The sequence below is a fragment of the Paralichthys olivaceus genome, chromosome 19 (genome assembly GCF_024713975.1).
Source record: "Paralichthys olivaceus isolate ysfri-2021 chromosome 19, ASM2471397v2, whole genome shotgun sequence".
NCBI lineage: Eukaryota > Metazoa > Chordata > Actinopteri > Pleuronectiformes > Paralichthyidae > Paralichthys > Paralichthys olivaceus.
Window position 1 is genome coordinate 19,130,087 of NC_091111.1, and position 18,825 is coordinate 19,148,911.

The window sequence follows — 18,825 nt, forward strand, 5'->3', positions numbered from 1 at the left end:
CAAGACAAAACAGAGTCAGTCCGAACAGCTCACAAGATACAAACAGATCATCAGGTTTAATCAAAGCACTAAATGTTGTTATAAACACTGATATTCACTGAGGTGGGGAAGCTTCATCTTGTTGCATGTAAATCAACATCATTTAAAAACTCAAACAGCTCAAACCTCCGAGTATCAACCTGCAGGATTTTCATCACAGCATAAAACACTAACATGTGTATAACAGCTAAACGTACAATATCTCTATGAAAATATACCATCTTATTATTATTATTATTACTTTAACATTGCAGCAGTAACTTAACTTACAGCTCCCCCTTCTGGCAAAACGTTTTTTTTACAACACATTGGTTCATACAAATACAATCATTCATATCATCATACAAATAACACTTCACCATTGTAATGTATAAGAGTAACAGCTGGAGCAGAAGAACATGAAGACACAGGATCAAATATTCCAGGTTTTGGAACGACCCACTACAAGAATCAATAAAATGGCTGAACACTGGTTCAATCCAGTCCACACCATAAAAGTGACTTCAGATATAAAACTTTATAGACTGGCCTTGGCAGCAGTTGAAACTAAATCAATGTTCCCACCTTTGTTTCTCTTTTAATGACAATCACAACTATTATTAAGAGTGACTTTGTTTTCACGGCAGAAAGCTGGAACAAATGATTCCTAAAATAATATCGATGTCAAATGTTACTCTACTATGGTCTGAATGTGATGGTGGCGTAGAGGCTGGGATCAGCTGAGGGTCCAGTAGTAGAGGAGGGAGCTTTCACAGTGCTGTAGGTCACTGCATCATCACCACCCCGGATCTATAGGATATACAATCAATCAATCAATCAATCAGTCAATGTATAGCACCTTTCATACAGGTTAGTGTATTTCAGTGTGCTTCACAGAAGACAACAAATACAAATGTTGACAAAGAAGTATGATGAAATGGATTTTAAAGACAGAATAGGACGTATTACACAGCAGGTCAGGATGTAGCACGGTTACCATAGTGACACAACACAATGCAAATAAGAATTAAAACGTAAAATAACCTAATGCAGCGCTAAAAGCATGACATGTTTTAAAACAAGGGACAGACACCACAAATTATGTTTTTTATGTTTCCACTCATGACAACATGAGTTCTTATCGAACGGACAGGCTTACCTGGGCCGCGCTGTTGGTGGAGTGGCTGATGGAGGCGTAGGCAACATCATCTGGAGGGTCAACCTACACCATGAAGACACCACATCAACTTCACCAATATGGATTTCTACTGACTCAACCTTTTTCTGTTCCTTAACTTTTACATTACAACTGTATAACTTCATGATGACATGGCATTATTATAAGATTCATAAAAACTTGATTGTGGTATATATGTACATATAGCTCCTCTGATGCTTTTCATTTCTCTCTGATTTTCTATTTTAACTGTAGAATCTGAAAACCAGGGACCAGAAACGTTGCTTCTGTACATCTGATTTTTCAGCTTTATAACTGACCGTGTTTTCGTCCGTCTGCGTTTTGTTCCCTGAGACGACAGAAAAAGGAGAGTTAGCCTCGCAGAGGGAAGAATCAGCTTCATCAAAACATTTTGTCTCCTCCGCCGAGAAGGTCGTGTTTTCATCTGCGTCTGTTTGTGTGTCGATAGTTTGCAGGATCGCACACAAACAAAGATGAGTTGCTGTTCCAGCATTTCTTTTTTCACTTTCTTAACATTGTGAGAAGTTTTCATTGATTTTATGACCTTTATTTATAAATCAGGCATTTCTACAGGACTGATATTTATGTGTGTGAAATTGATGCAGCTCCAAATACAAATCCAGATGTAGAGGATTGAATTGTGGTTTCAGAAGACTGTCGGGCCTTGGTGGAGATACAAACTCTATAAGTGACATTCTAGTTTCATCTGTGAATGTTCCCACCTTTGTTTCTTCTCCATCTAACGACAATCACAACCAGAATAACGATTGTGGCTAAACCCACAGCCAGAGCGATGTACCGCCACCAGTCTGTCAACAGAAAGACAAGAGTTGAGTTTTCTGTTCAGTCCAACATCCTGTATTTACACGTTTTCAACATGTCTTTAAATCAATCAACATCAGCAGCACAGAGATGAATGAGAGGTGCACCAAATATTCACTACCTCCTGGGGTGGTTGTCTTCTCTTTGTTCTTTCCTTCTTAAGAAAAAGAAACGTATGAACAAATGAATTGATTGGATCAGGAGCAGTTCATGGTGTTCTGTGTTTTCTCACCTGATGATGGAGGGATGAAGGCTAACTCTTCCTCTTTGTCTCCATCCTTCACTTTACATTTGAATAAGTTATCGTCCTTTGTCGTGTGAACAAAACTGGATTTTGAGAAGCTCACAGTGGCTGAGCAGCCAGACTGTGATGTCTTCAGATCCTTGTTGTCTTCATCCACATCTTTATTCATAAACAGCCACTTCACTTCACTGCAGGCGTCAAATGTCGTCACAGAGCAGCTCAACGTCACCTCATCACTTCTCTTCTGCTCAGTCACTGGTGATGATGGAGATATTGTGAGAGAAAGAGAACATGAGTGAAACTATCTCCATCAGAATGATCAGAATGTTTTTATGAAGAGACTCTTTTACTCACTGGTGACAACAGACAAATACAACACATGGTCTGTCTGTATTTGTTTTGTCTGGTCAGACTTTCTGCAGACGTAGACACCAACATCCTCGACTGTGACCTCCCTGATAACCAGAGAACAGTTTGCAGCAAGACGTATTCTGTCTGCTTTAGATTTGGAAATCACAGATGTGTCGAGCTGCCCATCGAGAACCAGGTTTACTGCTTCAGCCCGCTCTGATTCCCTGAAGAACCAGATAGTAGCTCCACAGTTAACATGATCCTCTGTCACAGGTTCACAAGGCAAAATGACTTCAGCTCCAGCTCTGACGATGATGAAGGAATATTGGGCAGTTAGTGCTGTGGAGGAAATGAGAGAGAGACAGGACCAATTAAACTAAACTAAGAGAAAGACTGATATTTTCATACACTTATGAGAGTGAGGATTATTTTAGACGTAACTTTGTAAATTAAGAATGGAGCACGACTGAGCAGATAAACCTGAAAACAATAAACTACAGTTATCGCCCTATATTTGAAGGCCTCAGCCAACTAGTCCAGTTTCAGACTACGTACACTGTAAGAAATGATGAATGTGGTTAGTAAATCACTTAAAATAAAGATGATTATCAGAATAAATAATTAAGTTTGTTACATGAACATGTTTTAGTCAGTTGACAACTTATTGTACGAAGTCGGACAAAATTAATATGAAGAGCAAGGTGTAAATGTAATAGAATAGAGAAGCTATGCATTGAGTTTTAAATGTAAACAGACACCCACCTCATTTTTTGAAAAGCCACTGAGCTGTCCTATCAGTTTTAATAGTAAAGTCTTCCTCCACGTCAGTAGGTGGTGCTGTTTGTACTACACTGTGGATTCACACTGGAGACCTGATCACAGGCTCGACACATGCGCAGCTCACAATAAATGAGTTCAGCTTGAGCAAGATGCTAACATGTGGTCTTCTCCCTTCTTCATATCTACAGGTAATGTACAACTCAGTTTTACAATTTCATCTTTGTTCCGAATTAAGAAAACGTTACTTCGGATGTTTTGTGAGTGTCGATGATTTTCAGAAGTGTGGTAAAAGTATAGTTTAGTGACTCGCCGTCTTGACGCGCTTTGTCATGGCGGGTGCACGCGCAGTTGGCGCACTGTGGTTTCAGCCGCCGGTGTAATGAGTCCGTGTGAGGGATATTATGGGTCTGTGACCGAAACCAAACCTGTTCTTCAAGTGGTTAAAAGTATTGGTAGCCAGCGTTTGGCGAATGTTCACGTGTTCAGTCATATGCAAATTAGCTTTAGCATCCCAGTCACAGCCTGGTCACGTGACGTTAGTAAATGCTGCTGATGTGTTTCAGTGTGTGAACAAATGTGTCAAATGTTTATGTGTAATGTGAGGAAGTGTGAAGAGTAAGGGCATCGGTTTGTGTGATGTGTTATGTGTGTGGCAGTTTAATGTAATAAGTGTAGTGTGTGAGCCAGTTAGGAATGTATGTTAAGTGACTGTGTTTCAGTTTTATTAGTCAGTATTTCTGTATTTGTCTTGTCATTGTTGCAATATTTTGAATATAATTTGAACAGCGAGCACTTTAACATGAGAGTGAAACTCAATGGAAAATTGAAGTGACTGATGTGTATTTGTCCAAATGTCATAATAAATGAATTCAGCCTGAGCAAGATGCTAACATCTGGTCTTCTCCCTTCTTCAAATCCAGAGGGAGTAAATGTGTCTTTATTGGTTACGCAGTGCTCCCCAGCCTGTGTAACCCTTGCTGCCGGTCCAGATTTCCCCTCGTTCTGCTGCGGTAACATTAACTTTTGTGTTTAGCACTTTTAAATGAATATTTCTGTGTTCACTTCACTGTAGAGAAATATTAAGTTCGCCCAACTTGTCTACATGGTGACTTTCAACTCTAAACTTTTTCAAAGTTGAGTACACGGCCTAATTTGCCCGAACATGTTCAACTGCAGATGCCTCGATGACAAGAAGAGAAAGAAGGACGAGAAACAAGAGTTGAATATTTGAATATCATTAGGGTCAGTAACTATCTTTGTCTTATTCACAACTGCTCACTGCATCAGCACACAGTACGAGATATCATTGTTTGACGCAGCACTTCATTTAAATTACAAAGCTGATTTAGAAGCTCACATAGGCGTTCTGAGCTATAGCTAACATTAATGCTGTCTCTTTTTGTTGCTTTGTTTTCTAGAGGCAGCAGAAGGACATTAAGTGGCACTGAACTCAGGGAGCGTTAGTTTTGCCGCTGCAAAGGTAGAGAATATGTGTTTTACTGGTGGTGACGTTAAGTCCTGTTAACGTGGAGAATAATCCAAAAGCCCATGGAAAACAGAAAGACAAGAGTTGAGTTTTCTGCTCAGTCCAACATCCTGTATTTACACGTTTTCAACATGTCTTTAAATCAATCAACATCAGCAGCACAGAGATGAATGAGAGGTGCACCAAGTATTCACTACCTCCTGGGGTTGTTGTCTTCTCTTTGTTCTTTCCTTCTTAAGAAAAAGAAACGTATGAACAAATGAATTGATTGGATCAGGAGCAGTTCATGGTGTTCTGTGTTTTCTCACCTGATGATGGAGGGATGAAGGCAAACTCTTCCTCTTTGTGTCCATCCTTCACTTTACATTTGAATAAGTTGTCGTCATTTGTCGTGTGAACAAAACTGGATTTTGAGAAGCTCACAGTGGCTAAGCAGCCAGACTGTGATGTCTTCAGATCCTTGTTGTCTTCATCCACATCTTTATTCATAAACAGCCACTTCACTTCACTGCAGGCGTCAAATGTCGACACAGAGCAGCTCAACGTCACCTCATCACTTCTCTTCTGCTCAGTCACTGGTGATGATGGAGATATTGTGAGAGAAAGAGAACATGAGTGAAACTATCTCCATCAGAATGATCAGAATGTTTTTATGAAGAGACTCTTTTACTCACTGGTGACAACAGACAAATAAAACACATGGTCTGTCTGTATTAGTTTTGTCTGGTCAAACTTTCTGCAGAGGTAGAGACGAGCATCCTCGACTGTGACCTCCCTGATAACCAGAGAACAGTTTGCAGCAAGACGTATTCTGTCTGCTTTAGATTTGGAAATCACAGATGTGTCGAGCTGCCCGTAGAGAACCAGGTGTACTGCTTCAGTCCACTCTGATTTCCTGAAGCTCCAGATAGTAGCTCCACAGTTAACATGATCCTCTGTCACAGGTTCACAAGGCAAAATGACTTCAGCTCCAGCTCTGACGATGATGAAGGAATCTTGGGCAGCTGGTGTTGTGGAGGAAATGAGAGAGAGACAGGACCAATTAAACTAAACTAAGAGAAAGACTGATATTTTCATACACTTATGAGAGTGAGGATTATTTTAGACGTAACTTTGTAAATTAAGAATGGAGCACGACTGAGCAGATAAACCTGAAAACAATAAACTACAGTTATCGCCCTGCATTTGAAGGCCTCAGCCAACTAGTCCAGTTTCAGACTACGTATTTTTTTCCAGACTCATGAGGTCACTCTGACCCTTGATCACTGAAATCTAATCAGCTCGTTTCTCATTCGAGGAGACAACTGGTCAAAATTTGAAGAAATTCAGACTTGAGATGTTCAAGAGGCCAAAAACTTGAAACCTCGACCTTTAACCACCAAATCTGACGAGTTAATCCGTGAGTTAAAGGGAACATTGGTGCCAAACGTGAAAGGATCAAATCAGTTCGTCTTTGTGTCCGAGAGAACGTTTGTACCAACTTTACAAGGATTCCCTGGAGGTGTGACGGAGATATCGTGTTCACAAGGCAAAACATCTGCTTTGTAAAGTCCCAGCCATCTTGACGTTGGACGACCTACGTCTCATCAGTTCATCCTTGTGTTGAACTGAATGTTTGTACCACAGTTGAAGGAACTCCCCTCAAGGTGTTCCTGAATGTTGTTGGTGCAGAGGCGTAAAGATGCAGCTATATGTTGCAGCACACTGGCTTTGATCAGGGGACGAACTAGAAGTAAAGGAGGAACGAGGCTGAGGAAGTGACATCATCAGCTCATTATCACAGTAGACGGAGCAAGAGACTCAAATTAGAGGAAATAACCACAATTAGACAGTGAGCAATACACAGCAGAACCAAATATGAGGAATGATCCAGTACACAAATATACACAACTACAATATCAGAGTACTCATAAATATCAGTCCTCTGAATGTGCCAGACTTTTTTCATCGTTAAAGAAAGTGAAAAATCCTGGATCCGCACCACCCAGCGCATCCGTCCACCAAGTCTCACGATCGTCCATCTGGTAGTTTTTGTGTTTCCCGCGAATTAACAGACAAAGTCAACGAACATATAACGTCCTGAGTGGAGGTAAATCAATGAAAGAACAAACAAACCCAGTTCTAACACAAACCAAGTCATAAAAAGAGACAATCACCAGTTTCTTCATCAAGACCAAGATTTATTGTGGCTTTAAATCAGAAAATCCCAAAAGTTTCTCGTTAAACAAGGTGTGAGATGATCTGAGGACTTTCTACGTCTGGTCCTTCCTTTACTTCTGGTCTGTCACTCTGATGAAAGTCTGCCACAACATGAGTGAACCTCTTCACTGAACTGTGTTAAAAACAAACACCAAACTATCTGGATTCATTCTGATTATTCAAACTGAGAACATCTTAGAAGTGGATTTATTCTTACCTGTAAACGGAATCAGCAGCAGAAGTAAAGACATTTTAATCCATTTGATTTCATCCATTGTTCCTCTTTATCTTTTCTCTTCTCTGCTTCTTTTCTCAGCAAAAAGTGAAATGTGGCGTTTACTTCCTGTGTAGCACTTCTTCCTTCCTGTGGATTTACCTCAGTTTGCTGGTGATGCAATAAAGTAAATGAAGAAGTAACCGTCCGTCTTGTCTCAGAGTCATTGTCATATATGGTCCCATCTTTAACAGTCACGTCACTGTGTGTGAAGATAAATGTACCCATCATTCAGAGTGACGAGCATCACAGGTCATTTCAGTGTAGAAACAAGAAGCTGCAAAACCACAGAGAGAGAAAGACAGAAATGTGTCCAGGCTTTCTAATGAAAACTGTTGTTGTCAACACACAAACAAAGAAACAACAAAATCCCCATAAAACTCAACAACAAGCATCTGATCTTTGGTCGGTTATAAAGTAAATAATGAACTTTACAAAAGAAAATATATCATTTATCACATGAATTCATCTGAGGAGAAACAGTGACATGGACGTGAGGTTCCTGTTCCTCACGCTGCACAACTAGTTCCCTCACAGCACCCCCCTCTGGACCCAAAGGCTTTTACATGAACTCCTGAACATGAGCATGGAAATGAAACGTTAAAAGAAAACAGATGCAGCAGAGATTCAAGGAAATGTTCGTTCATGTATCAATAAATAACTGCAGATAAAACCGTCTGTGTACTCTGGCTTTATTCTTCTGGGATGAGTTCAGATACAAAGCAGGGAAATGTCTCTCAGGTGCTGTGGTCTCTCTTTGGTTTTGGCTTGTTGACGGTGGCGTGGACGTCACTGGAGGCTCCCGCAGAAGAAGAAAACTTCACACTGCTGTGGGTCAGTGATTCTCAAATGGGGGTACTAGTACCCCTAGGGATACTTCAGATACTTGTTCACTGTGATGAAGCCAGTTTCAATTCGGGACGACGAAATCAACAAAAATGGATTCGTGGTTGAAACGTAGCAGCAACGCACCTGAAAACAAAGAGATAGAAGTGAAGAAGAAAGTGAAAACAGAGCCGACAGAACACAAAACACTGTTTCTCTGAGATGTTTAGGGTCAATTACAACAACCTCAGTTTCGTCTGAATTTAGAAGTTAGAGGTTCTGGCTCATCCAGGCCTTGATGTTCTTGAGATGTTCCTGAAGTTGAACTAAGTGATTTGATTCATCAGGCTTCACAGAAATGTACAGCTGGGTGTTGTCTGCGTGACAATGGTGGTGTACGTGGTGCTTTCTGATGATGTTGCCTAAGGGAGCATATATAAGGTGAAGAGTATCGGTCCAAAGACAGAACCTTGTGGGACTCCATGACTAACTTCCATGTGCATGGAGGGGTCATTGTGTGGACTGTCTAATAAACGTTGTCATGTTTCTAGATATGAGAGCTGCTCCATCCAAAGTGGGATGAATACAATCTCTCCTCATCAGACCAGGTTTCCCCCAAAAGTTTGCCGATCATCTACGAAGCCCACGTTGTTATTTGGACACCAGCTCGACAGCCAGCGGTGAAAGGATGACGTGAGGCTGTGCATGTCGTCACTGGTCACATGAGGCAGGGGTCCAGAGAAAATGACATATTTCAAAGGGGGAACATTTTTGAAAAGAGTTTGAGAACCACTGCTGTAGTCACTGCTTCACCTTCACCACCATCTTTAACTCCAACCTGAGAGGGAAACAGCATCTTCAGCTAAGTTACAGACACGATGAGTCATTTTGTTTAGTTTCCCATTGGTCCAGACGACAAAGAGGGGCGGGCCGGAGAGCAGGTGCTACCATATTTGGAAGTGACGCCGCTCTCCGATTGGTTCGCTGCGATGGACGAGGGCGTCAACAAGTGATACATCTGCAACAAATGGGATTTTTTTCTGCAACTGTTGAATTTGCACATTTTGATCTTTTTCATACGATTCATCTACAACCAGAATACAATGGAGATGATTTGATGTATAGGATCAAATCATCTCAAGACAAAACAGAGTCAGTCCGAACAGCTCACAAGATACAAACAGATCATCAGGTTTAATCAAAGCACTAAATGTTGTTATAAACACTGATATTCACTGAGGTGGGGAAGCTTCATCTTGTTGCATGTAAATCAACATCATTTAAAAACTCAAACAGCTCAAACCTCCAAGTATCAACCTGCAGGATTTTCATCACAGCATAAAACACTAACATGTGTATAACAGCTAAACGTACAATATCTCTATGAAAATATACCATCTTATTATTATTATTATTACTTTAACATTGCAGCAGTAACTTAACTTACAGCTCCCCCTTCTGGCAAAACGTTTTTTTACAACACATTGGTTCATACAAATACAATCATTCATTTCATCATACAAATAACACTTCACCATTGTAATGTATAAGAGTAACAGCTGGAGCAGAAGAACATGAAGACACAGGATCAAATATTCCAGGTTTTGGAACGACCCACTACAAGAATCAATAAAATGGCTGAACACTGGTTCAATCCAGTCCACACCATAAAAGTGACTTCAGATATAAAACTTTATAGACTGGCCTTGGCAGCAGTTGAAACTAAATCAATGTTCCCACCTTTGTTTCTCTTTTAATGACAATCACAACTATTATTAAGAGTGACTTTGTTTTCACGGCAGAAAGCTGGAACAAATCATTCCTAAAATAATATCGATGTCAAATGTTACTCTACTATGGTCTGAATGTGATGGTGGCGTAGAGGCTGGAATCAGCTGAGGGTCCAGTAGAAGAGGAGGGAGCTTTCACAGTGCTGTAGGTCACTGCATCATCACCACCCCGGATCTATAGGATATACAATCAATCAATCAATCAATCAATCAGTCAATGTATAGCACCTTTCATACAGGTTAGTGTATTTCAGTGTGCTTCACAGAAGACAACAAATACAAATGTTGACAAAGAAGTATGATGAAATGGATTTAAAAAAAAGACAGAATAGGACGTATTACACAGCAGGTCAGGATGTAGCACGGTTACCATAGTGACACAACACAATGCAAATAAGAATTAAAACGTAAAATAACCTAATGCAGCGCTAAAAGCATGACATGTTTTAAAACAAGGGACAGACACCACAAATGATGTTTTTTATGTTTCCACTCATGACAACATGAGTTCTTATCGAACGGACAGGCTTACCTGGGCCGCGCTGTTGGTGGAGTGGCTGATGGAGGCGTAGGCAACATCATCTGGAGGGTCAACCTACACCATGAAGACACCACATCAACTTCACCAATATGGATTTCTACTGACTCAACCTTTTTCTGTTCCTTAACTTTTACATTACAACTGTATAACTTCATGACGACATGGCATTATTATAAGATTCATAAAAACTTGATTGTGGTATATATGTACATATAGCTCCTCTGATGCTTTTCATTTCTCTCTGATTTTCTATTTTAACTGTAGAATCTGAAAACCAGGGACCAGAAACGTTGCTTCTGTACATCTGATTTTTCAGCTTTATAACTGACCGTGTTTTCGTCCGTCTGTGTTTTGTTCCCTGAGACGACAGAAAAAGGAGAGTTAGCCTCGCAGAGGGAAGAATCAGCTTCATCAAAACATTTTGTCTCCTCCGCCGAGAAGGTCGTGTTTTCATCTGCGTCTGTTTGTGTGTCTATAGTTTGCAGGATCGCACACAAACAAAGATGAGTTGCTGTTCCAGGATTTCTTTTTTCAATTTCTTTACATTGTGAGAAGTTTTCATTGATTTTATGACCTTTATTTATAAATCAGGCATTTCTACAGGACTGATATTTATGTGTGTGAAATTGATGCAGCTCCAAATACAAATCCAGATGTAGAGGATTGAATTGTGGTTTCAGAAGACTGTCGGGCCTTGGTGGAGATACAAACTCTATAAGTGACATTCTAGTTTCATCTGTGAATGTTCCCACCTTTGTTTCTTCTCCATCTCACGACAATCACAACCAGAATAACGATTGTGGCTAAACCCACAGCCAGAGCGATGTACCGCCACCAGTCTGTCAACAGAAAGACAAGAGTTGAGTTTTCTGCTCAGTCCAACATCCTGTATTTACACGTTTTCAACATGTCTTTAAATCAATCAACATCAGCAGCACAGAGATGAATGAGAGGTGCACCAAATATTCACTACCTCCTGGGGTGGTTGTCTTCTCTTTGTTCTTTCCTTCTTAAGAAAAAGAAACATATGAACAAATGAATTGATTGGATCAGGAGCAGTTCATGGTGTTCTGTGTTTTCTCACCTGATGATGGAGGGATGAAGGCAAACTCTTCCTCTTTGTGTCCATCCTTCACTTTACATTTGAATAAGTTATCGTCCTTTGTCGTGTGAACAAAACTGGATTTTGAGAAGCTCACAGTGGCTGAGCAGCCAGACTGTGATGTCTTCAGATCCTTGTTGTCTTCATCCACATCTTTATTCATAAACAGCCACTTCACTTCACTGCAGGCTTTATATGTCGACACAGAGCAGCTCAACGTCACCTCATCACTTCTCTTCTGCTCAGTCACTGGTGATGATGGAGATATTGTGAGAGAAAGAGAACATGAGTGAAACTATCTCCATCAGAATGATCAGAATGTTTTTATGAAGAGACTCTTTTACTCACTGGTGACAACAGACAAATGAAACACATGGTCTGTCTGTATTTGTTTTGTCTGGTCAGACTTTCTGCAGGCGTAGACACCAACATCCTCGACTGTGACCTCCCTGATAACCAGAGAACAGTTTGCAGCAAGACGTATTCTGTCTGCTTTAGATTTGGAAATCACAGATGTGTCGAGCTGCCCATCGAGAACCAGGTTTACGTCTCTAGTCTCCTCTGATTCCCTGAAGAACCAGATAGTAGCTCTACAGTTAACATGATCCTCTGTCACAGGTTCACAAGGCAAAATGACTTCAGCTCCAGCTCTGACGATGACGGAGGAATCTTGGGCAGCTGGTGTTGTGGAGGAAATGAGAGAGAGACAGGACCAATTAAACTAAACTAAGAGAAAGACTGATATTTTCATAAACTTATGAGAGTGAGGATTATTTTAGACGTAACTTTGTAAATTAAGAATGGAGCACGACTGAGCAGATAAACCTGAAAACAATAAACTACAGTTATCGCCCTGCATTTGAAGGCCTCAGCCAACTAGTCCAGTTTCAGACTACGTACACTGTAAGAAATGATGAATGTGGTTAGTAAATCACTTAAAATAAAGATGATTATCAGAATAAATAATTAAGTTTGTTACATGAACATGTTTTAGTCAGTTGACAACTTATTGTACGAAGTCGGACAAAATTAATATGAAGAGCAAGGTGTAAATGTAATAGAATAGAGAAGCTATGCATTGAGTTTTAAATGTAAACAGACACCCACCTCATTTTTTGAAAAGCCACTGAGCTGTCCTATCAGTTTTAATAGTAAAGTCTTCCTCCACGTCAGTAGGTGGTGCTGTTTGTACTACACTGTGGATTCACACTGGAGACCTGATCACAGGCTCGACACATGCGCAGCTCACAATAAATGAGTTCAGCTTGAGCAAGATGCTAACATGTGGTCTTCTCCCTTCTTCATATCTACAGGTAATGTACAACTCAGTTTTACAATTTCATCTTTGTTCCGAATTAAGAAAACGTTACGTCGGATGTTTTGTGAGTGTCGATGATTTTCAGAAGTGTGGTAAAAGTATACTTTAGTGACTCGCCGTCTTGACGCGCTTTGTCATGGCGGGTGCACGCGCAGTTGGCGCACTGTGGTTTCAGCCGCCGGTGTAATGAGTCCGTGTGAGTGATATTATGGGTCTGTGACCGAAACCAAACCTGTTCTTCAAGTGGTTAAAAGTATTGGTAGCCAGCGTTTGGCGAATGTTCACGTGTTCAGTCATATGCAAATTAGCTTTAGCATCCCAGTCACAGCCTGGTCACGTGACGTTAGTAAATGCTGCTGATGTGTTTCAGTGTGTGAACAAATGTGTCAAATGTTTATGTGTAATGTGAGGAAGTGTGAAGAGTAAGGGCATCGGTTTGTGTGATGTGTTATGTGTGTGGCAGTTTAATGTAATAAGTGTAGTGTGTGAGCCAGTTAGGAATGTATGTTAAGTGACTGTGTTTCAGTTTTATTAGTCAGTATTTCTGTATTTGTCTTGTCATTGTTGCAATATTTTGAATATAATTTGAACAGCGAGCACTTTAACATGAGAGTGAAACTCAATGGAAAATTGAAGTGACTGATGTGTATTTGTCCAAATGTCATAATAAATGAATTCAGCCTGAGCAAGATGCTAACATCAGGTCTTCTCCCTTCTTCAAATCCAGAGGGAGTAAATGTGTCTTTATTGGTTACGCAGTGCTCCCCAGCCTGTGTAACCCTTGCTGCCGGTCCAGATTTCCCCTCGTTCTGCTGCGGTAACATTAACTTATGTGTTTAGCACTTTTAAATAAATATTTCTGTGTTCACTTCACTGTAGAGAAATATTAAGTTCGCCCAACTTGTCTACATGGTGACTTTCAACTCTAAACTTTTTCAAAGTTGAGTACACGGCCTAATTTGCCCGAACATGTTCAACTGCAGATGCCTCGATGACAAGAAGAGAAAGAAGGACGAGAAACAAGAGTTGAATATTTGAATATCATTAGGGTCAGTAACTATCTTTGTCTTATTCACAACTGCTCACTGCATCAGCACACAGTACGAGATATCATTGTTTGACGCAGCACTTCATTTAAATTACAAAGCTGATTTAGAAGCTCACATAGGCGTTCTGAGCTATAGCTAACATTAATGCTGTCTCTTTTTGTTGCTTTGTTTTCTAGAGGCAGCAGAAGGACATTAAGTGGCACTGAACTCAGGGAGCGTTAGTTTTGCCGCTGCAAAGGTAGAGAATATGTGTTTTACTGGTGGTGACGTTAAATCATGTTAACGTGGAGAATAATCCAAAAGCCCATGGAAAACAGAAAGACAAGAGTTGAGTTTTCTGCTCAGTCCAACATCCTGTATTTACACGTTTTCAACATGTCTTTAAATCAATCAACATCAGCAGCACAGAGATGAATGAGAGGTGCACCAAATATTCACTACCTCCTGGGGTGGTTGTCTTCTCTTTGTTCTTTCCTTCTTAAGAAAAAGAAACATATGAACAAATGAATTGATTGGATCAGGAGCAGTTCATGGTGTTCTGTGTTTTCTCACCTGATGATGGAGGGATGAAGGCAAACTCTTCCTCTTTGTGTCCATCCTTCACTTTACATTTGAATAAGTTATCGTCCTTTGTCGTGTGAACAAAACTGGATTTTGAGAAGCTCACAGTGGCTGAGCAGTCAGACTGTGATGTCTTCAGATCCTTGTTGTCTTCATCCACATCTTTATTCATAAACAGCCACTTCACTTCCCTGCAGGCTTTATATGTCGACACAGAGCAGTTCAACGTCACCTCATCACTTCTCTTCTGCTCAGTCACTGGTGATGATGGAGATATTGTGAGAGAAAGAGAACATGAGTGAAACTATCTCCATCAGAATGATCAGAATGTTTTTATGAAGAGACTCTTTTACTCACTGGTGACAACAGACAAATAAAACACATGGTCTGTCTGTATTTGTTTTGTCTGGTCAGACTTTCTGCAGACGTAGAACCCAGCATCCTCGACTGTGACCTCCCTGATAACCAGAGAACAGTTTGCAGCAAGACGTATTCTGTCTGCTTTAGATTTGGAAATCACAGATGTGTCGAGCTGCCCATAGAGAACCAGGTTTACTTCTCTAGTCCACTCTGATTCACTGAAGATCCAGATAGTAGCTCCACAGTTAACATGATCCTCTGTCACAGGTTCACAAGGCAAAATGACTTCAGCTCCAGCTCTGACGATGATGAAGGAATCTTGGGCAGCTGGTGTTGTGGAGGAAATGAGAGAGAGACAGGACCAATTAAACTAAACTAAGAGAAAGACTGATATTTTCATACACTTATGAGAGTGAGGATTATTTTAGACGTAACTTTGTAAATTAAGAATGGAGCACGACTGAGCAGATAAACCTGAAAACAATAAACTACAGTTATCGCCCTGCATTTGAAGGCCTCAGCCAACTAGTCCAGTTTCAGACTACGTACACTGTAAGAAATGATGAATGTGGTTAGTAAATCACTTAAAATAAAGATGATTATCAGAATAAATAATTAAGTTTGTTACATGAACATGTTTTAGTCAGTTGACAACTTATTGTACAAAGTTGGACAAAATTAATATGAAGAGCAAGGTGTTAACTTTTGTGTTTAGCACTTTTAAATGAATATTTCTGTGTTCACTTCACTGTAGAGAAATATTAAGTTCGCCCAACTTGTCTACATGGTGATTTTCAACTCTAAACTTTTTCAAAGTTGAGTACACGGCCTAATTTGCCCGAACATGTTCAACTGCAGATGCCTCGATGACAAGAAGAGAAAGAAGGACGAGAAACAAGAGTTGAATATTTGAATATCATTAGGGTCAGTAACTATCTTTGTCTTATTCACAACTGCTCACTGCATCAGCACACAGTACGAGATATCATTGTTTGACGCAGCACTTCATTTAAATTACAAAGCTGATTTAGAAGCTCACATAGGCGTTCTGAGCTATAGCTAACATTAATGCTGTCTCTTTTTGTTGCTTTGTTTTCTAGAGGCAGCAGAAGGACATTAAGTGGCACTGAACTCAGGGAGCGTTAGTTTTGCCGCTGCAAAGGTAGAGAATATGTGTTTTACTGGTGGTGACGTTAAATCATGTTAACGTGGAGAAAACCAAAAGCCCATGGAAAACAGAAAGACAAGAGTTGAGTTTTCTGCTCAGTCCAACATCCTGTATTTACACGTTTTCAACATGTCTTTAAATCAATCAACATCAGCAGCACAGAGATGAATGAGAGGTGCACCAAATATTCACTACCTCCTGGGGTTGTTGTCTTCTCTTTGTTCTTTCCTTCTTAAGAAAAAGAAACGTATGAACAAATGAATTGATTGGATCAGGAGCAGTTCATGGTGTTCTGTGTTTTCTCACCTGATGATGGAGGGATGAAGGCAAACTCTTCCTCTTTGTGTCCATCGTTCACTTTACATTTGAATAAGTTATCGTCCTTTGTCGTGTGAACAAAACTGGATTTTGAGAAGCTCACAGTGGCTGAGCAGCCAGACTGTGATGTCTTCAGATCCTTGTTGTCTTCATCCACATCTTTATTCATAAACAGCCACTTCACTTCCCTGCAGGCTTCATATGTCGACACAGAGCAGCTCAACGTCACCTCATCACTTCTCTTCTGCTCAGTCACTGGTGATGATGGAGATATTGTGAGAGAAAGAGAACATGAGTGAAACTATCTCCATCAGAATGATCAGAATGTTTTTATGAAGAGACTCTTTTACTCACTGGTGACAACAGACAAATGAAACACATGGTCTCTCTGTATTTGTTTTGTCTGGTCAAACTTTCTGCAGAGGTAGAGACCAGCATCCTCGACTGTGACCTCCCTGATAACCAGAGAACAGTTTGCAGCAAGACGTATTCTGTCTGCTTTAGATTTGGAAATCACAGATGTGTCGAGCTGCCCATAGTGAACCAGGTTTACGTCTCCAGCCCGCTCTGATTCCCTGAAGAACCAGATAGTAGCTCCACAGTTAACATGATCCTCTCTCACAGGTTCACAAGGCAAAATGACTTCAGCTCCAGCTCTGACGATGATGAAGGAATCTTGGGCAGCTAGTGTTGTGGAGGAAATGAGAGAGAGACAGGACCAATTAAACTAAACTAAGAGAAAGACTGATATTTTCATACACTTATGAGAGTGAGGATTATTTTAGACGTAACTTTGTAAATTAAGAATGGAGCACGACTGAGCAGATAAACCTGAAAACAATAAACTACAGTTATCGCCCTGCATTTGAAGGCCTCAGCCAACTAGTCCAGTTTCAGACTACGTATTTTTTTCCAGACTCATGAGGTCACTCTGACCCTTGATCACTGAAATCTAATCAGTTCGTTTCTCATTCGAGGAGACAACTGGTCAAAATTTGAAGAAATTCAGACTTGAGATGTTCAAGAGGCCAAAAACTTGAAACCTCGACCTTTAACCACCAAATCTGACGAGTTAATCCGTGAGTTAAAGGGAACATTGGTGCCAAACGTGAAAGGATCAAATCAGTTCGTCTTTGTGTCCGAGAGAACGTTTGTACCAACTTTACAAGGATTCCCTGGAGGTGTGACGGAGATATCGTGTTCACAAGTCAAAACATCTGCTTTGTAAAGTCCCAGCCATCTTGACGGTGGACGACCTACGTCTCATCAGTTCATCCTTGTGTTGAACTGAATGTTTGTACCACAGTTGAAGGAACTCCCCTCAAGGTGTTCCTGGATGTTGTTGGTGCAGAGGCGTAAAGATGCAGCTACATGTTGCAGCACACTGGCTTTGATCAGGGGACGAACTAGAAGTAAAGGAGGAACGAGACTGAGGAAGTGACATCATCAGCTCATTATCACAGTAGACGGAGCAAGAGACTCAAATTAGAGGAAATAACCACAATTAGACAGTGAGCAATACACAGCAGAACCAAATATGAGGAATGATCCAGTACACAAATATACACAACTACAATATCAGAGTACTCATAAATATCAGTCCTCTGAATGTGCCAGACTTTTTTCATCGTTAAAGAAAGTGAAAAATCCTGGATCCGCACCACCCAGCGCATCCGTCCACCAAGTCTCACGATCGTCCATCTGGTAGTTTTTGTGTTTCCCGCGAATTAACAGACAAAGTCAACGAACATATAACGTCCTGAGTGGAGGTAAATCAATGAAAGAACAAACAAACCCAGTTCTAACACAAACCAAGTCATAAAAAGAGACAATCACCAGTTTCTTCATCAAGACCAAGATTTATTGTGGCTTTAAATCAGAAAATCCCAAAAGTTTCTCGTTAAACAAGGTGTGAGATGATCTGAGGACTTTCTACGTCTGGTCCTTCCTTTACTTCTGGTCTGTCACTCTGATGAAAGTCTGCCACAACATGAGTGAACCTCTTCACTGAACTGTGTTAAAAACAAACACCAAACTATCTGGATTCATTCTGATTATTCAAACTGAGAACATCTTAGAAGTGGATTTATTCTTACCTGTAAACGGAATCAGCAGCAGAAGTAAAGACATTTTAATCCATTTGATTTCATCCATTGTTCCTCTTTCTCTTTTCTCTTCTCTGCTTCGTTTCTCAGCAAAAAGTGAAATGTGGCGTTTACTTCCTGTGTAGCACTTCTTCCTTCCTGTGGATTTACCTCAGTTTGCTGGTGATGCAATAAAGTAAATGAAGAAGTAACCGTCCGTCTTGTCTCAGAGTCATTGTCATATATGGTCCCATCTTTAACAGTCACGTCACTGTGTGTGAAGATAAATGTACCCATCATTCAGAGTGACGAGCATCACAGGTCATTTCAGTGTAGA

General features: G+C 40.5%; 1 protein-coding gene and 3 long non-coding RNA genes across 12 annotated transcripts; 2 read left to right on the forward strand and 2 right to left on the reverse strand.

Moving 5' to 3' along the window:
* Nucleotides 1-32: 32 nt before the first annotated feature.
* Nucleotides 33-18,662, reverse strand: dicp1.2 (diverse immunoglobulin domain-containing protein 1.2). Of its 9 annotated transcripts, none has more exons than XM_069515285.1 (20): nt 18,501-18,662; nt 16,759-17,088; nt 16,393-16,659; nt 16,282-16,314; nt 14,916-15,245; nt 14,550-14,816; nt 14,439-14,474; nt 11,979-12,308; nt 11,613-11,879; nt 11,502-11,537; nt 5,574-5,903; nt 5,208-5,474; nt 5,097-5,132; nt 2,637-2,972; nt 2,271-2,537; nt 2,160-2,195; nt 1,939-2,025; nt 1,516-1,544; nt 1,178-1,240; nt 33-828 (listed from the first exon to the last, which is right to left on the reverse strand). In XM_069515285.1, exons 1-20 carry the CDS (start codon nt 18,556-18,558, stop codon nt 718-720), a joined length of 3,516 nt encoding a protein of 1,171 aa, XP_069371386.1. In that variant the 5' UTR covers nt 18,559-18,662; the 3' UTR covers nt 33-717. The 9 variants fall into 9 exon arrangements, with proteins under 9 accessions (XP_069371386.1, XP_069371385.1, XP_069371390.1 ...); XM_069515284.1 differs by having other exon boundaries at nt 16,282-16,317; XM_069515289.1 differs by having other exon boundaries at nt 16,282-16,317; nt 16,759-17,810; nt 18,501-18,599.
* On the forward strand, nt 3,522-4,962 carry LOC138405614 (uncharacterized). Its single transcript, XR_011239409.1, has 4 exons — nt 3,522-3,601; nt 4,334-4,423; nt 4,590-4,655; nt 4,832-4,962. It is a non-coding gene; the product is annotated as an uncharacterized lncRNA (long non-coding RNA).
* LOC138405612 (uncharacterized) lies at nt 7,059-7,454 on the reverse strand. Its single transcript, XR_011239407.1, has 2 exons — nt 7,316-7,454; nt 7,059-7,231 (listed from the first exon to the last, which is right to left on the reverse strand). It is a non-coding gene; the product is annotated as an uncharacterized lncRNA (long non-coding RNA).
* On the forward strand, nt 12,864-14,304 carry LOC138405613 (uncharacterized). The gene is made up of 4 exons (XR_011239408.1): nt 12,864-12,943; nt 13,676-13,765; nt 13,932-13,997; nt 14,174-14,304. It is a non-coding gene; the product is annotated as an uncharacterized lncRNA (long non-coding RNA).
* Nucleotides 18,663-18,825: the final 163 nt, after the last annotated feature.